Source organism: Pagrus major, chromosome 18, assembly GCF_040436345.1.
Source record: "Pagrus major chromosome 18, Pma_NU_1.0".
Taxonomy (NCBI): domain Eukaryota; kingdom Metazoa; phylum Chordata; class Actinopteri; order Spariformes; family Sparidae; genus Pagrus; species Pagrus major.
The window spans coordinates 23,850,663-23,874,346 of NC_133232.1; the positions used below are offsets into that span (position 1 = coordinate 23,850,663).

Genomic DNA, 23,684 nt, shown 5'->3' on the forward strand with positions numbered 1-23,684 from the left:
TACTCTTAAAAACTAATTTGTACCGGCATTTATTCGAATCTGACAAAACTGTCGTCGGATGCAACAGTCCAGAGCCATTAAAATGAAGGGCAGCATGTGGAAAATGTCCAAAATATACGTCTTGGTATCTCAATTTGAACATTAATGATGGATACACGCATACAGAGCTGTCACAGTTCTTCCAGTGACAAGTTTAAAGAGAAATACTGAACGTGAGTTGGACAAAATAACAAACCATAAAATAATGAAATAGAATAAATAAGTACAATAGATTCACAATAAGCATCTTGTTAAGTTTATGTAGGCTTATAGTTTTTATTTAGACATTCAGAGAGATGTTGATTCATGTCTGCTGTAATTAATGAGACGTGCATTGCAGGATGGTACTGCAATGCATTGTGAGGTATTGCAGTACAAGGACAGTTTCCCATGCTTTGTTCTGTCTGTTAAAAGAAAATTCACTTGACATAAATTGACTTCTTGATTGCCAGGCACAGGGGTCGTGGTGTTTACAATGAGTTGAGAACCACATATAGTACATACCAATCATAGTTACACTGCAAGACATATAAACTATAGTCAGATTGCCTTTAGAGACTGACATAAGCATCCAGCCACATATTACTCATTAAAATAAATCTTTTTCTATATTTTTTTCTTTCATTGCTTTCATAAAAAACACACAATACCACTGTTGCCTGGTCACTTCGATTATTTTCCCTCATTGTCCATCTGTAAGCTGTCATGCAAACTGCTGTATAGCAGCCCGAATCAAATGCTGTAATGCTCGTTTGACCAACTTAAGTTGTCTACTTTGAAAATTCAGTAACATATTTGTTAGACAGTCATATGGACATGCATGTCCTTTACTAGCTGGAGTACTAAACTAATGATACATTTTGTGTTTTTCAACCATTTCCAGAGGAGCAGCAAGAGATGAAGCTGGGCAAAGCAGGTGGACCAGATCAAGTTATTTTCTTAGCTCAACTCAGGTCATACAGCTCACCCAATTATTCCAGTACAGTCATGCTCAAATGCAAACCTTTCAACCCACTGGCTGATTTAATAGGTGATTCAAGATGTTAAATCTAGTGGGACAGAGTGCAAAAAAAAAAAAAACACACACCTAAATGATTAATGTACTTACGCAGACCTTTTGATTTTCAATTAAGGTTCTAAATCAAGTCACAACCTTTAAAGAAGTGTCAGAAAAGAACAAATGGATTATAAATTGACCAACTTTACCAGAAAGCAAACAAAACAAATGATTAGTGCGAAGAAGACATTTTATTTCATCATAGTACTGAGCAAAAAAAAATGTTTAAAAAATAACATCTGAAATGATTTATTCCTTCCTCGTTTCCATGTTGTCATTCTACTCCTTCCACGATGGCCCCATCACATATTTGGGGCATGTTTGGGTTGTTTTGGATCAGCCAGTCAGCCAGCCAAATCTAGTGAAAACAAAAGTGTAGGGTAATGGAGTGAGATGTTTCAGGGACCAAAGCTCAACACCAGCAAATAGACATTTACCGTTATTATACAATGACAGTAAATAATTGTCCAAAACAAATAAATCTGACAAACCTGTTTATCTTCAAATATTGAACAGTGAATGCTTACACAGGGATTGTGAGGCTTTTGCTTGCAGAGCTCAGTGAGTCCTTGTAGCAGGGTTGGGTTCACATACCGGCTCAGGTATTCTTCGGTTGCTTCTCTTGAGGGAAATGGCTCGATTACAGCTACAGGGAGGAAGCATGTGGGGTGCATAATCATGAGTGTTCAATCCTGCATTTCTTCACAAACAACAGTATGTGTGAGTATGTGTGGTACTTACTATTTGGGAACATGAATTTGATCTCCCTTTCAGCTGCAAGTAATGAGTTGCTGCCATGGAGTGCGTTTTTCAGGTCAGAGGTGCCATATTTTGCTCTGAGGCTGGGCAAAAATACACCACATTCATAAATATGTCTGGCAGGGTGGTTTACATTACATAAAAAACATAAATCACTTCACTAATTCATAGGATAACCCACACTCACAGGACATAGTGGATTATGTACTGTATGTGCAAATATTAGATTTAAACTTTTGCAATGGAAGATTAAAACACAATGTACCAAGAGTACAAAGAATATTATTATTATTATCAGGGCACTTAATCAAAACAACAAAGAGAATGTACTAGAACAGCATGTTTGACCACCCAAACATTGACATTTTGCGTAGTATAGTTTCAATCACACAACACTTGTTGTCTGAATCTGTCTGTCCAAAGGACTGATGTCAATATATCACAGAAATATTGAATATTGTGACTCTCCTTTGTCTCTAAGCAGACATTTAATGTGATTTCATGGTTCGATTTCAGATTGCAGGCCAGGTTTTCATGAGCCAGAATCAGTGAAATTGCTCACCAGTGTAGAGGATAAAAAAAAAAAAAAAACATGTGCCAAAGAAGAATCAGACAACAAAACAAAATCCTAAATCAACACCTCAGAAGTTAACAGACTGACCACTCTGGATGAGTCTCTCTGGCCTTGATGCTGTTGACAGGTCCTATGAGGGACTTCCAGTGGGCCATAGCGTTTTTGCGGGCCAGAGTGATGGCAATGATGGGGCCAGAACTCATGAAGGCAGTCAAGCTGGGAAAGAAGAGCTTTCCATACTGGTCTGCGTAGAAGTCACTGCACTGCTCTGGACTCAGTTGCAGCTTCCGCTTCTACCGCAAGAATTAAGTATTGGACACTTCAGTGAAATGTGAATTGATGCTTGATTTTTTAGGTCAATAATTAACTTAAGATTAAGGTTAAGGTTTGGCAAACTCTTAAGACCAATCTTCCTAGAGGTCTATTACTATTTATTTTTTTAATACAAATTTTTGATGGATCCTTGAACTGCTGACAGATATGCAAGCGTTTGTGCTGAGAAGCACAATGACAGCACTCCCTGCTGGACAAACTATATTCTGGTGAAACTTTATCACCTGAAAAATATCCTGCATTTCTGTACTGCAATTTCTTGTTACATATCAACCAACAACATATGCATATAAGGAAATGTCTGTAAGATGTATCAGTCCGACCTTACACACAATTGGAAAAACCCCTTATTTGCTTTTGCAGCAGCATTTTATAATGAAAAATTACAAATAGCAGTTACTATTATCTCAAATATCATGAGTCGGTTTAACTCCCTCCTTACACGATACAGCACACCCTAAAGTTAAGCTAGCACATCCTGTGGTTTAGACTACATACATTCATATTACTGTGCCCATTGCTGTATATTTTAGGGCTTAAACCAACCTGCAGGATGATGAAGCCCGATTTCAGGATGACGTCCTCAATCTCCTCAGCTTTGTGGATGGCATCTGGTTTTATAAGGGCTAGAGTTCTTTCCACATAAATACGAGAATGGGTCGTTTGGTCCATCTGCTCCTGCATGCTACACAAGCACCTGTAGCTGACTGAGTTACGATACTTTCGGTCAGTCCTTTCAACTAAACACGAACGTTAAGTATTATTTAAACTCTGTTAACAGTGGGGTTATATACAAAATTCCGTTCAACTGGTTAATATGTAGTTTTGGTAGTAAAATGTCTTAAAAAGTCCAAAGAGCGTTGATGCTACTTGCTCACCTAGTGCCCCACTTTGAGTGTTTAGGTTGCTAGGATACCACTCCAAGGCTACGGCAAGCCAAGCAGGACAATCAGAATATGCAAAACATGTCAGATCTCTACTCGTAGCCTCGTCTATAGACAATTTCATTCATCTAAACATTTGCCTTCTCACTCAAGGGATCATTTAATCATCTCGAGCTGTAGATTTTCTGATGTATACTTAAAGTATTTAAAAAAGGGACATAAATAAGACACCAAAATATATACTACTCAAAATTAGTTGGGAATACGGGAGCATTTACGTGTGTGCATGGATATGCAACAAGTCAAATGAAATGTGTGGCATTATTTTTGGGGACCAAAAATATTCACAAAACAAAAATGCAAATGTCACAGAATAAACAATCAAGTGAAACACTACAATATCCAAATATTCCCAACTAATTTTGAGTAGTGCATGTTCTTATCAAACTATTGCCTCCACTGATGTTAACCAATTTGTGTGAATAACAGTTCAAAATGAAAAAAAAAAAGGTCTTACTTTTACTTTAATACATTATATGCATCATATTGTTCATATCACACAGTGTTGAAACCAAAACAGCATACATGTTCTTTTCAAAAAGTCTTTTATTTAAAGTTTCTTCGTGGACAAGCTCTTATCGAGTTCCAATGGTGACCTGCCACACTCTGATCAGGTTGTCAGTGTAGCCAGCAAACAGGGTCTGTAAAGAAAGAGGGATAAATACTGATTACTCAAATTCAGTCCATTTGTAGTCCTATATATATATTTAAAGTCAGGCCATAAATATTCAAATAAGCGTGTTCTTAGTGCCCCTCATATTTGCAGGACTGTCACCAGTGGACATCAGAAGTTAAAGTGAATGGGTATAATCACCGGGGGTTACAACACTTAATCCACCTACTAGTGGGATAGCCAGACATGTACACTGAAAGGCCCTACAGATCTGACTGCGTTTTACCTGTCCATCAGCAGACCATGCCAAGGAAGTGCACTGTGGGGGCTCGGCCTTGCTGTTTGTGCTGATCACTTCCTGTCTCAGCTCATCCACAATGATCTTGCCCTCCAGATCCTAATAGAAAACATTGGCAGTGCAATCAGTAACTTCTCAGAAGCACATCAATGACATAAATTAGTGCAGCCAAAATTACACAATAGACAAATTGGTCTAGATAAGAGCTCAGAAACAGCCTCTGTTATCATCAAAAGAATACAGTTGACATTTGAAGTTTCGTCACTGCCCATTGCATGTTACCATTAGTGCACCATATACGGATCATGATATAAAGGATGAAGTCTTTTACCCAAATCTTGATACTGGGGCCAGTGGCGGCACACAGCCAGTAACGGTTGGGGCTGAAGCACAGGGCATTGATGGTGTCACCACTGTCCAGGGTGTAGAGGTGCTTGCCTTCATTCAGGTCCCACAGCATGGCTTGTCCATCCTGGACGAGAAGAGAAAATACACTTGAATAACCATATTTATAAATAGTCGATTTCAACAGGTATTTACATGATGCTTAACAACTTAAGACCAGGGAGTTTGTTACATTATTATTATTTTTTTTTACAAATCTTCCACAATACCATGACTTTATTAAATGCAGGTTACACTCAGAAACAGCCTCTTTTGTCATCAATGTTAAAACAGGTGTTGTGTAAAGTTTCCATCATTGTTAAAACCTGCAAGCTGGACTTAAAGTGGTGCTTCATTCGAGTTCAGAATGGGTGAGGAAAGATCAAAAAAACATTCTGTATAATATAAATTAAGTTTATTTCATACCCTTCCGCCAGATGCACACAGGGAGCCATCAGGAGAGACGGTCACTGTGTTCAGGAAGCCGGCGTGTCCAATGTGGTTTGTCTTCAGCTTGCAGTTAGCCAGGTTCCACACCTAGGAGCAAAGAAGGAGGAAGACTATAGGTCAGGACACTACACTAATATGGAGGACCATATTCATCTATATGGGTTGAGCCCTCATGAACACAAAAATTGTCAGTGAGGAGGTCAGGTAATACATGCCAATTTTTTATGTCAACAGCTGAAAACATACCTTGACCATCTTGTCCCAGCCGCAGGAGACAATGATGGGGTTGCTGCTGTTGGGGGAGAAGCGCACACAAGACGCCCACTCAGAATGGCCCTCATCCTGCAATTTGAAGATGAACATGTATATGTTACTAATGTAAAAATCTCCAGTTACCCAAAACTATTGATTATTTTAAATGGCTCGATGAAACATGACGATCTCTGATCAGACAAGCAAGGTAAGAAAAACAAACATTTTGCTTGGCTGCTTATTAGCTACATCGAACCCGAATTACAGGTTGAACAAATCATGGTCCGCATTGTTGGTTGAATACTGATACTAAGTCATGGCATTGTTGTAGAAAACTAGTGCTGTAAAGGTAATGTTTCCACTGATGACTGGGTGAACCATACATTTCCTTTTCGCATAAACTTTTTTTTTTTTAAAAAAAGGGCAGTAGTTGAGATTGCCACTTTCAACTTCTAATTTAAAGCAAGTACAAGCTCATTATTCAGTACTTCAATCCACTGGAATCTAGTTTCACTGACCGAAAGACATACCTCTACTCACAAGACATCAACACGGGTTGGCAGCTCACCTGGATGGTGTACTTGCAGACTCCAAGAGTGTTCCACAGCTTGATGGTCTTGTCCCGGGAGCCAGACACAATCTGGCGGTTATCAGCAGAGAAAGCCACGCTCAAAACATCCTTACTGTGTCCAACAAATCGCCGGGTGGTGAGGCCACTAGAGAAACATCACAAACATTTCAGATGATCAAAATGCTTACCACTGAAGACACCCAAGCATGTCTAATATTGATACAGCCACACCTTGTAGGAGACATTTCAAAACATTTTCATGTTTCATTTTTTTGCCAAAAATTATGTGAATGGGCATCATTCGTCACACATAAATATGCCACCCGAACATTATAATAGCTCAATGAATACAGAGCTGTGGATCCATGGTACAGCAAGATTTGGTTGACCACATGTACCATTTACTAGCATACATCTTTACAGCACACATTATATTTTTGTATAGCTGAAAGTAAGATCTGAACTGCAAGATACTGAAAAGTGACAGACTCATTTAAAATTACTTAGGGTAAGCAAGAAATACAAGTTACACAAATCATATAGTTATGATTTTCCAGAAATGTGAAAAAATGAGGCATGTTATGTGACTTCCATGGGATGGAGTAGGCGAGGTATGTATGATTAGTTTTGCTTTAGGTAAATTAGTATGGCTGTTCTACAAATCTAAATGTTGAGTGAAAGTAAGGGGGGGAGATGTGCTTCATGTGCCCTGTAATCAGTTAAAAATGGTCTTTATAATTCACATTATTCTGTCCTTAGGCATTTAATTTACTTTACTTTTAGACAACAAATATTAATGTATGAGTATTCACAAGTCTACCCTAATTGCTTTTACAAGCTGGTTAATCAGAATTGCTTGATCAAACACTTTAGTAACAATATCTAAGAAGATATGCATAATTATTAAAGTTCGTTATCAACGAGACTAATATTTGAGTATTATTCATATCATCTTATTCCATATTGCCCAACCCTGATGTAAATTATGTGCATTGCTCTATGGATGAGATCTGTCAAGTTGCAGCAAAGTCAAATCAAGTATCTGGTCACCAAACCTAGGCTGGGTGTGTATCAGATTTGACCTATGGTTTGTATGGAGAAAGGCTCGACACGGACCAGATGTAGCTTTGCTCAGAGAATCACAATTAATTGTTATCAAGATGATCACAAATAACTCAATTTTAAAGTTTAACTAACCAACTCAAACCCAGTTAGCTTGTTATAAAAGGCAATCATTGTTTCCTGCAATAGATCTTGGATCTGATTTCATGCATCCAGTATTCTTGGCAGCAATGAAAGCACTTTCATACCAAAAGCGTACCTTGGTTCCACATGGACACAAACCACCTACCGTAAGCACGTAGAGGACTTACTCTACCCTTACTACACCGAACCCCAAAAATCTGACCAGTACTGAGGAGATTCCCTCTCCCTGCACTTACGTGGTGAGGTCCCACAGGCGGAGGGTATGGTCCCAGGCACCAGACAGGGCAAACTGTCCATCTGAGGAGATGACAACATCACTCACAAAGTGAGAGTGGCCCTTCAAGGCGCGCTGGGGGATGCCATAGTTGGTTTCATCACGGGTCAGCTTCCACATGATGATGGACTTGTCTGAAAAACAAACGTACAGAGTATTATTCAACTCTGTGTATACATTTCATTCAGGGTGGAGCAGACACATTGGACATTAGCATGTTAAGCTACCACTGTGTGAGGGCATTTCAGAAAGACAAGCTGTCAGACATTTCATGAACACTCAGCAGATTAAATCTGTCAAGGTTTAGAGTGGATTGTTGCATTGCCCACACTTTTGTAACTACTCGTGGTTCCGCCTATGTGTGTTAATACACGTGTCTCAGAGGCAATGTGGCTATCTTTGACCGAATTACACATGACGACACACAGTCTAAGCTAGCGAGGCTAACCGGCGTCTTTCTGCTGACTTTGCCCGAGCAGCTTGTGTCTGTTAAATATGAAATATGTACCTGGCTTCGTGGCTGTTACATGCTACATATGCACATTTTACACGCGTCACTCACTCACACACACCACCGCTCATCTTACGTTATAACAGCACACCAGCTAGCTTACTAGAGCTATCGCAGCCATGTTGGCAGAGCCGGCGGGGGAAACCTCACCTCGGGACGCCGACAGAATCATGTCGGGATATTGGGGCGTAGTGGCGATCTGGGTGACCCATCCATTGTGACCCTTAAGGGTCCCCCTTACTGTCATCTGCTCGGTCATTTTGGCGAGGTTCGGTGGTGCCTTTTACAAGGATGGATTCGGATTTTTCAGAGTCCCTGAAAAACCTAGGTCCTCATTGCATCTAGGCACAGAGGAAAAGGAAGTGAAGACCCGGATGCTAAAATTATGAGGGGTGAGCAGCCCGCGGAGGATTCTGGGAAATGTGGACTTTACCGTACTGCTGATATCATTGTGAACAGGAGAAATGTTACAGTCATTAGGAAAACTATTCAGTCAACATTGGAAGTAGAAACATATATATTTTAATAATCTGATGGTTGATCAAGACATGCAACAAAACAATTATAGGTAAAACATTATAATAGGCTATATGATTAATGATTTCTCAGCATTAAGTTGTACAATTTCAAAAGCATTCATAGGATATTTCCAGTTGCAGAAATGATTTCTTAAATATCTTTCTGTTTGAGCTTGAAAGTCTGAAAATATTTAACATCTTTGTTGTTCATTTTCTGTATATTTCATCAAATTGAAGGTCTTATTTATGTAGATAGTCTTGTTAAAGACATTTATCATGAGGGTAAATGTCACATTTGTTTCATGTAAATTAAAAAATAAAATGAAACCCCTTTTTAAATTTGGTCTATAATGAGTAATGCAATAATTATTTACTTTTCTTTCGATGTATGCTAGTTTATACACACCAGCAAATACAACATCTGTATTCAGCTATCTCTCATTTTGTTGTTTTCACCAGGATTTGCCTAAATGTTTTCTTGTCCCCATCAGCACATCTGTTGCAGGAGTTTGCTACATAAAAATATGACTGAATGTCATATTTGAACATTTTGTAAGGCTGATATTGAATATTATTAACACTTCAAATATAGTTGTACATTTCATTTAGCCTTTTGTAACAATAAGAATGTATGGTTGTGCTAGAAAAGCATCATACGAGTCATACAACAATTTCTTTTTGTAAAACTATTTTAACTTGATCTCCTTTCTTACTTTTTTTTTTTTTTTAAAGTTAAGATGGATTCAATATAGATGTGTGGTCAATGACCATTGCAAATGTGGCACCGATTTAACAGTCACAAACAGTGAACCACAAATACAAGGTAATTTGATCATTTAAAACTGTCTAAAATTAAAAACATGACAGTCAGAGTTGCTGTAAACAGCTTAAGCAGATGTTAATATGTCGTAAGCCTTTGTTCTAGTCTTGACTTCCACATGGACCAACTGCAAACAATTGTGTAACCTGTTGTTTAGTCCTAGAAACAATGAGCACAGTCAGCTATAACAATGGAGGACATGTGAGAATGATTTTTGAACATTTTTCTGTATTTGTTTGATAAAATTTGTAAAATAACAAGCACAATGCATTGGTCTAAGGGGCAGCGATGTCTTCTTATGGGTATATATGAGTCCGATTGTCAAAAGAAACACTGATGCCACTGTGGTGGGGTATACTCCCCTAGTACAGAGCAAGGTGTAGTGCTGGTGATTGAATATTGTTGGGAGGCTAGGCACCTGTGGTGAGGTCCCTTCACTTTCTGTATGCGAGTAAACCCACGGGTATACACTGACTGCACCAGTTTGCTGTGCTGCACTGAAGGTGAGTAGTGGTGGCACTCCTGAACACTACCTCTATGTAGTCTGCCGCTCCACATATGGCCTCAGCTTAGTTTTCCTTTATAGTTGTGGTTGGACTGAATTTTAATATAAGTACACTGATTCTTTAATAGTTCATATTGAGGCCTTTTTAAAAGATAATTGTAATAAAGTAATTTCATTCACCTTACTGATTTAAGAGTTTTTCATTTGCTCATTAACCCTTTCTCTTCCCCGTCAGCAGTTCTGACCCGTCTGTCCTAACTTGTAACCATTTGAGTGTAGAGAATCTTCTGAACGTATCTGTGCTTGTCAGTTCTACAACCTGAAAGGTCCAGTTATAGAATTTGTTTTAATAGCAGCTTAAAGGAACTATAACTTCATTTTGCTATATACAACCTTGTGTTTTAAAATGATGATGAATCTTATATTAAGGGGCTTGAAAATGGCCTTCAGCAGATCACTAATCAATGAGGAACACCTGTCGATGGGAGTCGCCAGTGAGTTGAACAATAACCAAGCAGTTTACACAACTTTTAAATGTTTCATAATTTTATTTAGGGCTGATACATTTCCTTAAAATTATCAAAAGCTTGAGCAGTCTTTTAAATTTAAAGACAGACAGTTCACACCATGTTAAACCTGTGGAATAAAAAGATTTGGTGAAAACAGACTTTTACTGAACGATTTCTCTGTAACATTATTATATGGTGCACAGAATGTCTTAAATATCCCAGGACAGGTGTGGAGTGTATTAACAATTAGTGTAGTGATTTGTGAACGCAGTTATTTTGAGTGCATCAGTTTCCAAGACATGAAATGGTAAGCCCATCGATCAGACTTGTTCTGGTACGTCCCACAGACGTTCAAATTCCCCAGATCCCAATTCAACTGGAGGCCACCTTCATATCTCAGGCAGGCAGGCCGCCGCAATTGCGGCGTTCAGTTGCTGTTAGCGGGTGGCATCTAATTTACATTGGTTGGTTTCCCAGCATGGCATTGCAGCAAAATTATCAATGTTCACTTCACCTGTCAGAGGTTTTAATGTTGTGGCTTATCAGTGCATACCATTTTTACTTTGTCATATCAATGTCAAATAAATGAAACTGAATAATTTAACATGGTTATGGTTTAATGGACACACAAAAAGAAACACAAAACTGGAGAGTTTACTTCAGTCTACATGTTTAGTTGACCAGATTTCATGTTATACATTTTTTTTTTTTAGACAAGTAATTACAAAAATAGCTTAATTCTTTTACAACCAAATACACAACCAAAAACATTCTCTCAAAGTCGAGCTAATACTGTGATATATGACTTGCTTAAACACCGAACTGTATTCAGACATTCTGCCATTAACTGACTCCATACGCCCTAAAAACGGAAACTGATAGAATCTGCAAAAGAAATAAACACATAGTGACAGATAACCATCAGCTTCCAGTGAAATAATGCTAAGAGCTGTGGCGTACACCGAAACCTTTCTGCTTTCAATATCACTTCTTACTCAGCATACATCTCTTATGATTCTCAAATAAAGTTTGATTGTCAGCTGTTACATTTAAGCTTAATGATATGCAACTTGTACATACAGATGCTTATGGAAAACATAAATGACTGATGCAGTACAGGTTTAATATTTCTTAGCACACCCTTTACTGAGACTTCACATATTTACTCCACTGATATGGAAATTGTTTGTGTCAGTAATTCAATAGCAGAAATAAAGCTGAAAAGAGGTTATGTTACACGTGTCATTTCAGACCTGAACAGGTACTACCACTGCAGGGACATGTGGCCAAAATCACGACTACTGCAACATAACAGGAGTCATTGCTGGCCAGCTAGTGCGTATGTTTAATCACAGAGGAAGTCAGCATTACCAATGTAGCACTGTTCTACATTACGTTGCACAAATTACCTAACTGAAATAACAAATTCCATTTTCACACATTTGTTTGTGTTCCTCAGACTAACAACAATAATACTGACCCTGTGTGAAATTTTAAAATGTTGCTGTGTGTGGTTACTGGCAAGTGGAAATGGAAACCTTTAGCAGCCTGTACTGTGTGTTAAGGATGATCGACGATTGAAACATTCTGAGTGTTTAAAGGTGCAATATGTTAGACTTTAGTTTAAAACATTCAAAAATCAAAATGATTAATAGAAAATGAAGAAACAACAGTGTTGTCGTTACATCACAGACGTCTTTGTATTGTGTTGCAGAGATAGCTATTAAAATTAGCATGCTAGCCCCTAGACATTTAGTACCTCAAGAGGTGATGGTCCGATAGGCTAGTTAAAAACACCAATGCTCCTCAAGTGCTCTGAGCTCCCAGTTAGGGCAGAGTAAGCTCACACGACCGCTAGCTGTACTGTTAACTGAGCTTACTAGCTAATGGCAGCTACAGTTAGCAGCAGTTAGCGGGTATGTTAGGAGTTGTTTACAAATGAATGTGACAGGTGGCCAACTCTGACATATTGCATCTTTAAGGCTAACAACGGTGGTGTCTAACAAATAATCTAAATATGTATTCTGCCCTTAAAAAAGGTATTTGCTGAGCTATCATTTATTGTATCAAAAAGTACAACTAATACCAATGTAGACTATACAGAAGTCCATTAAGAAACTTTAACACCATTTTCTGTTCATGTGTGTACGTTTGTCCATGTGAACAGGACCAAATAATGATTCCACGTAATCGCTGTCCTGTATACACGTAGCAATATATTTGAAAATAATACAAGTACAATTTATTTTGTCCTAAAGTCTACTATAAACAATAATGCATTTGTGTGTGTGTGTGTGTGTGTGTGTGTGTGTGGTTTTGCATATGAATACGCAAATTAGAGCTTTAAATCGGCATATAAAAGTATCAAAGCACCAAGAAATTATTCCATCTGAGAAAAATGTATTACCAAATGTAAAGACCTAAACGCACCAATAAAAGTCATCTGATAGCAAAACGTGATAATTGAAAGAAAAAAGTAAAATAACTGAGTTATAAACCATTGTGTGAAGGTGTATTGCTGTATAAAAATGAATATTTTCCCAAAAAAGGTTGTGTATACATTTGATTCAAATCCCATACTTAACTCTGTTAGTCCTTCAGTCCAAATGACTAATATTGATTCAAAAATATCAAACAAACAACACACATTTAAGTCAGCAGCAAGAATACACCATTGTCCAGAGAAACTGACAACATTAAACACTTCCTCATCAGTGATTAAAGGAGAATGATCAGTCAAAAAGCATCAGTTACACTGAAAATTAACAAGGAAATCATGTGACTGGCAATCATTTGTGAAGGCAACTGAAACACTGCGTAATCATGAATACTGTGAATGGTTCCTTCAGATCTGGCCTTGAAATTGAACCCTACATCTGAATATTCCACAAACATGGCAATGCAAAGGAATGCAAAATGTAACTGGACAAAAATAGGTAAGAATATAGCAAAATAAAACAACACACATGTCACCACTGCAACAAGTGTAAGTCATAAAAAGGTAGACTCACTGACTTTTCTGAGTGGCTTGTTCAAATGGAAAGACTATTAAAGACTGCTTATTAAATTATAATGAATCTACTGTTGTTTCAATGAGGCACCTCAAGACATACAAGCTGTCAGAATGCTGAACAGCACGGTGCCTTGTTATGATCATGCATTTAATTCATGAAAACCTTTTACAAAAGAGCCAAACAAGAGATCACCACAACAATGTATCTGTGCAGTAAATCCTTCCTTATGTGCCAGTGACGTCAGTGACTCCCATCAGCCACGTGAGTGTCATATCTTCTCAGGTGAATGTGGAGACGCAGTGTTCTCTGTCGCCCCTTCCTGGAGAGTTTCCATACCGGAGGATCTGAGTGTTCAGTGTGTCACCGAGGCGTTACATGGCTCGCTCTGCTTCATAAAGGCCAATCTGCCCCCCTTGTGCTCTCTGCCTGTCTACGTGTCCTTTCTCCACCAGGCCCCGCACCCCTTCAGGGCTGAGAGAGACGCTTGCGTTTGAGCTTCTGTCTCGCCATTTCCTCCTTTTTAGAAAACAGAGAGAGGAGAAGAGAGCACTGACCCACATTCCTCCGTCTGCCACAGCCAGGAGATCTGTCCATTCATCCATCAGTGTGAGCGCACACACTGTCATATCCATACAGCGTTCGTGATTACAATCAGGCAGCAAGTCAGACTTTGTTAGTCAGGCAGCGAGACCATCAAGGCACTCTGTCATGTGAACTGTCCTTCAAATTAAGAGTACCACTGCCAGTTCAGTTTCTTCTCTTCAAAATCATAGCTGCATTCACAACAACACCGGATCTCTAGATTTTTTAGAAGTTTTATAATACTGTAGATTCAAAAATGTCCTTGTTAAAAAAATCTCAATATATTATATAAAAATGTTTTATGAAAAAAGGAAAAAAAAGGAGAGGGTTGTTGGTGTAGTATTCAATTCCAATATATACCATATCAATATGTACAGATTCCATGCTGCTGGTTAGTCATCACTGCAAAAGAAGAACAATTGGGATCAATTATTAGTAGCATATCAAATTAAAATCCAAACACAAGCCCCTACAATTATGAAATAATCATCTAAATGCTCATGCTTTACAATAACAAGCTCACACACTGTAATATACTTACAAAATGCTCCTGTATCAAATCAGAGTCGAGCAATGAATTTAATCGATGAGTAACAATCTCAGTGAATGCTTTGATTACACATAGTGTTAGCTTATTGCCTAAGCTGCTGTCTCATAATCAAACGCAATTTCATTAGTTAACAATATGCTTTCAAAAATATGTTAGACCTGATAACACTCACCTTGTGCCAGCAGCCTGGTATGGGCAGTCCATCGTGTCCCTGCAGAGAAAGAACAGCAGTGGAAAGTTAACAAGCCAGAAAATGTCATGAGAAGCTTCAACACCCTTAAGTTCTGCAACCATCTGATTTAAGTAACGTGTGCACTCCTCGTCAGCAATTTGATGTTATTAAAAAAAAGGCAAAGGTGGGGGTAGATTTCCCATCACTCACGTTTAGGACATGATTTGCTTTAGCGCAGAGATTTAGATATTTTATATAATAATACCATTCCCATATCTATCCACAAGAAAAAAATGCCTATAGCTAGCAGCCAATTAGCTTAGTCTTAAAGACTATATACTATATATATATAACATGTTAAAGCAACATTATGTAGAAATTGGCATTTCACTGTACCATCAAAATGATTTAGAAGCTGTTTTTTTAAGGGAAAAAAGTTTCGTAATGTTGCTTTAATTAGTGATCTTTAGAGATGCTGGTAGGGAGACTTTTTTTTTTTAACCATTGGAAAGAGCGAGGCTAGCTGGTCTATCGGCAAAGGTCAGCTAATCTGCTGCTGACGGTAGCTTCATAAGCTCGCAGATTTAAGAGTGGAACTCAGCACGTGGATAACAGAGTTTTTGAGAGATGAAAAACAAAATGTGTGAAAAGAAAATGGCAACAGTTTGTAGATTAGTGATGCAAGAGGAAGGAAGGAAGGAGGTAGAGATACTGTACCACAGGACAGGGGGCCTCAGGGCCGGAAGGAGCAAGAGGTGGAGGGGAAGAAAGCCCTGCCTCCTCAGACAGACCTTTAGTCTCATCACAACCCTGTCAGCAAGAGCCAGTTACACATTCACAGCAGTGAGGAAGAAACTCAGAGAAGAGCAGAGGAAATGACAGAAACAGTGCCGAGAGAAGAAAGCCGGGAAACACAGTACAGCATGTCTCAAAGGTGAGGAGATAGTCATAGCATTTAAATCAGTTCAAATGTGCTGTATTACATTGTGTGTGTGTGTGTGTTGAGGTGACATACCACAGGACAAGGCTGGTCCAGGCCTGGAGGACCCTGCTCTCCCTTCTGGCCCTTTAGACCTCTCTTTCCCACCGCTCCCCTGTCACCCTGGACACGAAGAGACAAGACACACACGTTCATAAACTCATCAAGCAATATAACTGCCATTAAGTAATTATTAAACAGGAAATGCTGAACGTGATGCAATAACGTAGAGAAAAATATTAAATTGTTAGTATTTCCTTCTGCGTTCTCTACTTACCTTGTCTCCTCTGTCCCCTCGGTCACCTTTTTCTCCCATCAGACCCGGGAAACCCTGGAGACAGAAGCACAAACGGGTCAGAAAGCAGCTCATTGCTGGAAACAGGTTAATGCTAAATTGAACAGAAAATGGTCTTATTGAAAATATCAGGGTTCAAAATTCTCAGTGAGAAACTCACATCTAGTCCAGGCTCCCCCGGCCTGCCCTGCAAACACACATTCACACCCATGTTATTCAAAACCCATGCAATCTAAAAAGAGTTTTAGTAAACACATTTATGGAGGTGATCAGGTGCTTACTTTTTCTCCCTTTGCACCTGGAAGTCCCACCAACCCTGCAGGCCCAGGTGAGCCCTGGAGGCCTTGAAAACCCTAAAAAAAAGTACATTATCACCACTGTATCATGTCTAGGTATTCATGTTTCATTATAACAATGATAGGTCAGTGTCACTTACTTGTGGTCCAGCAGCACCAGAGTCCCCCTTGTCTCCCTTCATCCCGAATCCAGGTTCACCCTGCAGTAGAACACAGGAACAGTGAGCACCACACAACATGTGACAGCCTCCTTCATAAACTAAATATGTACGTGGTCTTGTCGTCTTACCTTAGGACCAGGCATTCCATGCAGCCCCTGAAAAACATTGTGTACTGTGAGTGTTAAAGCTAAAGGTGAACAGAACAAACTTGAAGTAAATACTCTCTACCTGGACTTGGATAGTGATATAAGTACTCACCATGGATCCAGGGGACCCAGGTGGGCCTGGTGGACCAGGGGGACCTGGCTGGGAGATCATCTGAACCTGAGCACCAGTGAAATGACACGAGTCACACAGGAGCAGAAAGCTGACTTTATACTTTAAACAGTCAAGGAAACCAATTACCTCAAAATTACAAAGTACACGAATAATCTTGAATTGTTAAAACTTTTTAGCTCAAACAAATTAAATGTAATAGTCTACTTTACTTGGTAATTCAAAGGTTTAGCAATTAAGTTATGTCAACTTCTTAAATTTACAGTGTACACATGTAAGAGTAAATGTTGTCTGATGTTCATGTGATGTGCGTTACACTAACCAGGTTGTCATCCATTCTGCAGTCGCCTTTCTCTCCTTTCTGTGCGTCCATACCCTGAGCCACAAAGAACAAGATGAACTTCCAGCTGTTTACGTACTTTTCACTGGTTGTATATCAGAGAAACATGTTCACTGTCACTACTTACAGAAGGCCCAGAGAGCCCCATCTCTCCCTTCTCTCCTCTGTCACCAGGTGGTCCTATCTCACCCGCATCACCTTTAGGTCCCTGGAGGTAGAGGATCGACAAGAAGATGACACATCCAACATAATAAGGAGTAGTGCAAAGCAAAAACAATAGTATAAGACATTAAGCATGTGTGTAAAGTACCTTCCCACCATCGACTCCTGCTGGTCCAGGTAAGCCAAGCTCACCCTGGAAAAAGACAAAGAGAGATTAATTTGATGGATATGACAGCACTGACTCAGATTTTAACACAAAATCTCGTTAGATTTTCTGTAAACTACATTGGTAGGACAACAGAGTCCCTTACCTTTTCCCCTTGGGGCCCGGGTGGTCCAGGTGGTCCAGGTGGACCCTGGAGAAAGACAGACAGACATAAATTGAGTGAGTGATACATACAGCATGCTACTATAACACTGAATTACAGTTTATCCATCTTGCACCTGCAATAACTGATTTTTGGCCACTTGGGGGCAGCAGAAGCAAACTGTAAACAGGACTGGCAGTCTGGCACATCGTCACCTTTTAAATTGAGGCACCTCAGGTACAAGAATAAAGTTAGGCTAGAGCTTGTTCATTGGTGTACCGTCTGTACCTGTGTTTTTCTGGGTTTCACATTACGTGAATGCTGTGAAATGGTCGCAATTGGGTTAGGATTGGCACCAAAAATACTTGGTTCGGTTTAGGAAAACATCATGGTTTGTAAGCTAATGACAAACGTGGTATAAAGACAGACAAAGTAAAGGGAAGAGATTCGGGCAGCTGGATGAATCAAACACAGGTCTTTCATTTGGGAGGCTGGGGATTAAAGTCCTGTGTGAAACCTGACATTTTAACCCTAACCATGATTTCTTTCTCTTTTCCACCATTCTTACATAACCCGTGACTGTCAGAGGAAGCAGAAATATGAATCTACCATACGTAGAACATATCCACAACCATAGCTGCTTAAGTTGATATGGTGAACTTTTTACCAAACATTAACATTAATTTTGAGCCATGTTTGTGTCCATCCAATAAATGACTGTCCAATATTTATTCCCCTTTAAGTCTTTTGCTCTCTAAGGACTTGAGCTGGTAAATGCAACAATATATTCACCAGCTTGTTGCTTTCTTTTGTTGTCTATTGGTGCTAGGCAGGTAACATACAAACATTGCTGATATGAGCTGTGAAAGTGAACTTAAACAATAAATCTGTGGGTTTGAAAACAAAAACACAGACCTGAATCTTTCTGTAGTGGTCTACAGAGCTGCAGATATAATTCTCAGTGAATTCATCGCTATGAACGAACCCTTTCCCATACAAGAAGCCATGTGATTCATGCTAATATAAAAAAAAACATTTATTATAACTGCTTTAATTACATCAGTCATTTTTCAGTCATGTTGTGTATATATCGCTCTTCGCTCTGTTTATCACAGTGGTGGAAAAACCGGGAACTCAGAATTCCACCATAAGGCTTGAATATGAGCCAACACTAAACAATACAACAGACTGAAGGATTTCACAACACAAGCCTGACAGTAAACAGAGGATTCTTTCATTCACTCTGCTCGCTGATCACAACCAACTTGAAGCAATTTTATCTCACAAAGGTTGTAAAACAGCTGAATGTGGTTTGTGCTACACAATAGCCTGGCATCTTTTCCCCTTTTGTTGATTGTTTTGATGCACCAAACATTCCTGTGAGTTAATGTAACACTAACGATGGATGAACAGCATAACATATCCTTCCAATGCTGTCTTCTAGTTTGGTTAGATGAGTGTCAGCCGCTCAAATCAATCCTTAACCTCCACATCCACAGTGTTACACTTGTTACTTCTCCTTCTGATGTCCTCGGCCATCTTGAAGTCATAAAAAAGAAACTCATGTTGCCTCCCGGAGGTGTACACACTGATTCTTTCTTCCCTTGTCCCATTTCTAACCTTTGGTTTCCCATTTAAGTCATGGAAACCAGTAAATGTTTACAAGCGTCTATTTGATCTGAGATATTCCATCATTGGAAAGTGAAGGCTGTTCATGCAAATAATTACTCAAAAAGCCGTAAAATGAATGATAGTAACAAACATCAACAAACCAAACCAATTCCAACGTCGTTTTGAACCAAATTCATCATCACCTAAACTTCTACCACAAATTAAACCAATACAGCTTTTCACGCAAACAAGTGAATGGATCATAACACAAGCTGGGTGGCCAATGAGCACTCCTCACTCCATGGATAAAACTCTGGCTGAGACCTTGCGTGTGATTTGGTACCGAATGATCCACGTTGGCAAGAGGCTTCTGATAAAATCTCAGGTTCGTGTTTTCACCGACTCCTTTGTAACTATCTCACGCTGCTGTCTACAACGTTGCATGCAGGAGAACATTTCAGATCAGGTCCGAGGGGACCTGGTGCATAGTGGTTTTTAATCAAATACACACTCCACTGCAGAGATAGCCATCTGCTATTAGCATATAGCACGGTACATGGTAGAATCAAAGGGTCTTGTGAATGAAGAGAGGGATGTGAAACTGAGACTGTGGCGACCATGAGGGGTTCCCATCCTTTCCGATGCATTCCCCTTGTGCACCCACTGAGTTATGTGACATAACACGAACACATAGAAAACACCATGCTGCCCTGTAGCAAGTTATAGCCATGTATCTTGCGAGAAAACACGCTCAGAACAATGTAACAAAGGCTGTTGATTTTTCTGCATGATTAAGCATGCTTCTTTAGGCTATATGTTATCTGATAGAACAGCACAGCTGGACTATATTTACTCTGCATTTCATCCCAAATGAAAGCACAAGAGAGCCTGGTAGACTATAAACCAGGGACATTCATCAGACTCTTTAGATGTGGCTTCTACAGTGACATCCAATACATCTGAAGTAGTATGTACTGTAGTTGTGGTTAGAGGGCATCTACAAACACACACAGATCCACTGGCTGAAGCAGGTGGGATAACGTGTGTGCTAATGCAAGTCCATGTGAGTCTATGCATTATCATAGGTGTTAGTTACTGATCACTCCACCAAAACCATGCGGAAACAACAGCAGATTACCGAAATACTGATGGTGTCGATGGCCTGCCAAGAAGAAACGGTGACATTTTCAGTTTTGAAGATTGGGGAAGGAAGACGTGTTTCTAACACACACCATAGACCATGTTCACAGAGCGGCCTTGATGCCTAACTTTTAGAATAATATGTAATTGATACCTGATGGAGTATGATGCAACCATGAATCTGTTCTCGCTGACACTTCAATATAACTCACCTGGAAAGCATCCAGAAGCTTCCCATTGAAGTCAATGATGTCTGAGGAGCCTGTGGCACCTTTTTCACCAGGATAACCCTGAGGCAGGGAGAGAAAAAAACTAATAAGAGATACATAAGAGCTCAAATTAAACAAAGGTGTAATCTGCAAGAGATGGCCAGAATTCAAAGGCAGCTCCAAAAATAAAGGTGGGCAGCATAGCCGTGCTGCTCACTATACGCCTGGCTTTGGCTATCTTTGGCTGTAGCTAGCTGCCATTAGCTTATTAACTCAGTGAGCTGTGGATTGTGTGGCCCTGTTAGCAGACTGGGATCTGCCTGGACTGCAGCCTCTGATGAGCCGCCTCTCAGTAAATAGTCTGGACACCAAACTGGGACTGAGCACAGCCTCTGAGACCGATGGATGCCAGTTCAAAGACAGGCGATACAGTATGGAGGTGATTTACAGCAGCTCCGACCAGAACTATGACTAAATATTTTGCCAGGATATTTTCACATCTTACTCTGTAAATGGAGGATTTATTTAGACCAAACCAGAGGTGACTGTGAAGACAAACCAAGACTGTTTTGGTGAGTTTTATTTGTCTATGTTGAGTTTGAAAGAAGGCAATCAAGCTCGTCTCAGTTCGGTAACAGAGAGAAACTTCAATTCAGAAGGTGTGCGGTTGTATTTTTCTGTTTAGTTAGGAAAATAGTGTGAAAATATTCTCTTTCTTGACATTTTGAGTGTTTTCTTTTGTTTACTTATTAGACTAAGTAGTGAACTGCTCACATACATCTTCTGAAACTACAGGGAGCTATACGATCAGACCATCACCTCTTGAAGTACAAAGTGGTATTACTAAACAGAACGGGCCAGGGCTAGCTGGTTAGCATGCTGAAATGAGTAGACATCTCTGCAACACAATATATAGACATCTTTGACATAAAGTCAAAACAGTTGTTTCTTCACATTCTGCCGTAATATTAGTTCATTTTAAAAATCCTTTTAGGTACAACTATGGCCATATCTTAAAAAATGCCTTTTTAATACTACAACAAAATGATTTCAGAGGGTTAAAAACAATAATAATACACATACCATGGGTCCTTGCTCTCCTATTTCCCCTCTGTCTCCCTGTGTGATTCACAGACATGGTATATTAACGTAAAACCCTTGTTAGCGTACAAATACTGTTAATACAAAGTATTAAGTATTGGTGTGTGTACTGTTTAGTCTTCTACCTTAAATCCTGGGAGCCCATCCATGCCTCTCTCTCCTTTTTCTCCCATACCTGGCTCCCCCTGTTTCAATGCACAATAAACGGTTAATGTAGTTCAGTGTAAAAAAAGACAGATACATTAAAATAATCCGAATGCAACAAATGATAGCTGATGAGTAAAGCTTATCTATACCTTTACTCCTGGAGGACCCTGTTGTCCTGGATAACCAGGCTCGCCGTCTTCTCCCTGTCAGTTCATGAAGGCCAATAAAGGTCAAGAGTGCAAACTTTTGGTCACTTCTGTAGCACACAGCAGAATTTGAGATGACAGTTGATGTTTTTGAGGAAAACAAGAAGTAGGATTATGATCTTACCGGCTTCCCAGGCAATCCCTGTTGCCCCTGAGGCAGAAATATATTTGTGTTACCGTAATTATCCAGAGAAAGACAAAATCATCACAGACTTATAACAGCACTTCATCAAAAACCATCAGAATGCTTGAGGTGTAAACTGGCTTTGAACGACGCTCACCTCAATGCCATCACGACCAGGAAACCCCTACAGAGGACAGAAAAGAAAGTTATCATCTCAACTTCAGGTAGCTCTCATCAGAGTTAAACCACTTCGGGCACTAGATGGCAGTGTTGCCCAAGGCATGACCAGTCCATGGACTCGTATTTATCAAGCACTCATTCAGTGTGATGACAAAGGAGAAAACAAAGACGCTTTTGCAGGTCACTGAACGCTGTCAGGAGAATGAAAATGTGTTAATCATTTAGTTATGATCTTTGAAGTCTCCAGATCTCGAGCCAGCTGAACACCTGTGGGAGATTTTGGATCGAGGTGTGAGAGCGCTCTGCAACACCATCGTCAAAACACCAAATGAGAGAATAACAACAATGATGTGTATGACTAAGACGCTTTAATCACACTTTAATTTGTCAAACATCTGTATTCAAAACCCCTTTTTTTTTGCAGGACTTGGCGTGTTGAGCATTCAGGTGCAGTTCCTCCCCCAACACAACCACTGAGAAAGTAATCCATGTCCACTTCCTGGCAGCTGTCCATCGGTGATTCGGCTTATTTAGGCAAACAGACCTATCATGGCTATTTGTGAAGGCCAGGTGGATGTGTGATTCGGGGCGGCTAAACATCTGCTATGAAGTCATCCATGTCGAAGACAGCTTAGTGAGAACTTGTGCAAGAGCCTTCCATCTCTCTCTCTCTCACACACACACACAAACACATACAGGCTACTATCAAGTAGTTGTATTTACTCCATCACTGAGTGCACTGTAATAAATGCATGATATAAATCGGAGGTCGTTAGCCCTCCATGCTGTCCTCATATTTTACAATAATGTGCAGAAGCTACTAACAGCTGGTTCTCTTCCTCTTGCTCTCTGCAGCACATACAAACTGTCACCCTGATCTCCTCTACTGCTATGTGCTCCTCTTTCATTTTCATCCTCAGCAGCCTTTGAACCTCTTTTCTCACCCCTCTTACCTCAGCCTCATCTTTTGATCTTTCCCTCCACGGCAGCGGGAAACAAATAGCCGTTGCAAATAACTTTGAGCACTTCTTTTATCCTGACCGCAGAGAAGGATGGATGAAGACCGGTTCAGATGTCAGATGCATTTTCAATTATCGACGATACTAAATTTACTGAGCGTTGATATGTTGAAATAGAGCCAATTTTACAATATTTTTTATGCAACCATTCCACAACAGCAGTTTGATGCGTACAAATGACAAGGAGCGCCCACC

At 39.7% G+C, this 23,684-nt stretch overlaps 3 protein-coding genes across 3 annotated transcripts in view; all 3 read right to left on the minus strand.

The window, feature by feature from the left end:
- Positions 1 to 1,268: 1,268 nt before the first annotated feature.
- On the minus strand, positions 1,269 to 3,434 carry nme5 (NME/NM23 family member 5). Its single transcript, XM_073487494.1, has 5 exons — positions 3,309 to 3,434; positions 2,517 to 2,722; positions 1,838 to 1,938; positions 1,624 to 1,742; positions 1,269 to 1,454 (listed from the first exon to the last, which is right to left on the minus strand). Exons 1-5 carry the CDS (start codon positions 3,432 to 3,434, stop codon positions 1,371 to 1,373), a joined length of 636 nt encoding a protein of 211 aa, XP_073343595.1. The 3' UTR covers positions 1,269 to 1,370.
- Positions 3,435 to 4,234: 800 nt separating this feature from the next.
- On the minus strand, positions 4,235 to 8,629 carry rack1 (receptor for activated C kinase 1). The gene is made up of 8 exons (XM_073486593.1): positions 8,416 to 8,629; positions 7,717 to 7,888; positions 6,272 to 6,419; positions 5,698 to 5,793; positions 5,428 to 5,538; positions 4,949 to 5,089; positions 4,606 to 4,716; positions 4,235 to 4,347 (listed from the first exon to the last, which is right to left on the minus strand). The coding sequence occupies exons 1-8, from the start codon at positions 8,522 to 8,524 to the stop codon at positions 4,282 to 4,284; spliced, it is 954 nt and encodes a 317-aa protein (XP_073342694.1). The 5' UTR covers positions 8,525 to 8,629; the 3' UTR covers positions 4,235 to 4,281.
- A 2,584-nt stretch (positions 8,630 to 11,213) lies between these two features.
- Positions 11,214 to 23,684, minus strand: part of col23a1b (collagen type XXIII alpha 1 chain b) — a 122,578-nt gene continuing 110,107 nt past the window's right edge. Inside the window, exons 12-33 of the mRNA XM_073487463.1 lie at positions 22,448 to 22,474; positions 22,291 to 22,317; positions 22,110 to 22,163; positions 21,939 to 21,998; positions 21,796 to 21,831; positions 21,249 to 21,257; positions 20,716 to 20,793; positions 20,502 to 20,525; positions 17,756 to 17,800; positions 17,593 to 17,637; positions 17,410 to 17,490; positions 17,265 to 17,318; positions 16,925 to 16,990; positions 16,795 to 16,821; positions 16,646 to 16,705; positions 16,491 to 16,562; positions 16,370 to 16,396; positions 16,192 to 16,245; positions 15,951 to 16,037; positions 15,653 to 15,745; positions 14,936 to 14,974; positions 11,214 to 14,147 (exon numbers count right to left, since the gene is read on the minus strand). Coding sequence (XP_073343564.1) covers positions 14,097 to 14,147; positions 14,936 to 14,974; positions 15,653 to 15,745; positions 15,951 to 16,037; positions 16,192 to 16,245; positions 16,370 to 16,396; positions 16,491 to 16,562; positions 16,646 to 16,705; positions 16,795 to 16,821; positions 16,925 to 16,990; positions 17,265 to 17,318; positions 17,410 to 17,490; positions 17,593 to 17,637; positions 17,756 to 17,800; positions 20,502 to 20,525; positions 20,716 to 20,793; positions 21,249 to 21,257; positions 21,796 to 21,831; positions 21,939 to 21,998; positions 22,110 to 22,163; positions 22,291 to 22,317; positions 22,448 to 22,474 — 1,116 coding nt within the window. The 3' untranslated portion in view covers positions 11,214 to 14,096. The remainder of the gene's footprint in view (positions 14,148 to 14,935; positions 14,975 to 15,652; positions 15,746 to 15,950; positions 16,038 to 16,191; positions 16,246 to 16,369; positions 16,397 to 16,490; positions 16,563 to 16,645; positions 16,706 to 16,794; positions 16,822 to 16,924; positions 16,991 to 17,264; positions 17,319 to 17,409; positions 17,491 to 17,592; positions 17,638 to 17,755; positions 17,801 to 20,501; positions 20,526 to 20,715; positions 20,794 to 21,248; positions 21,258 to 21,795; positions 21,832 to 21,938; positions 21,999 to 22,109; positions 22,164 to 22,290; positions 22,318 to 22,447; positions 22,475 to 23,684) is intronic.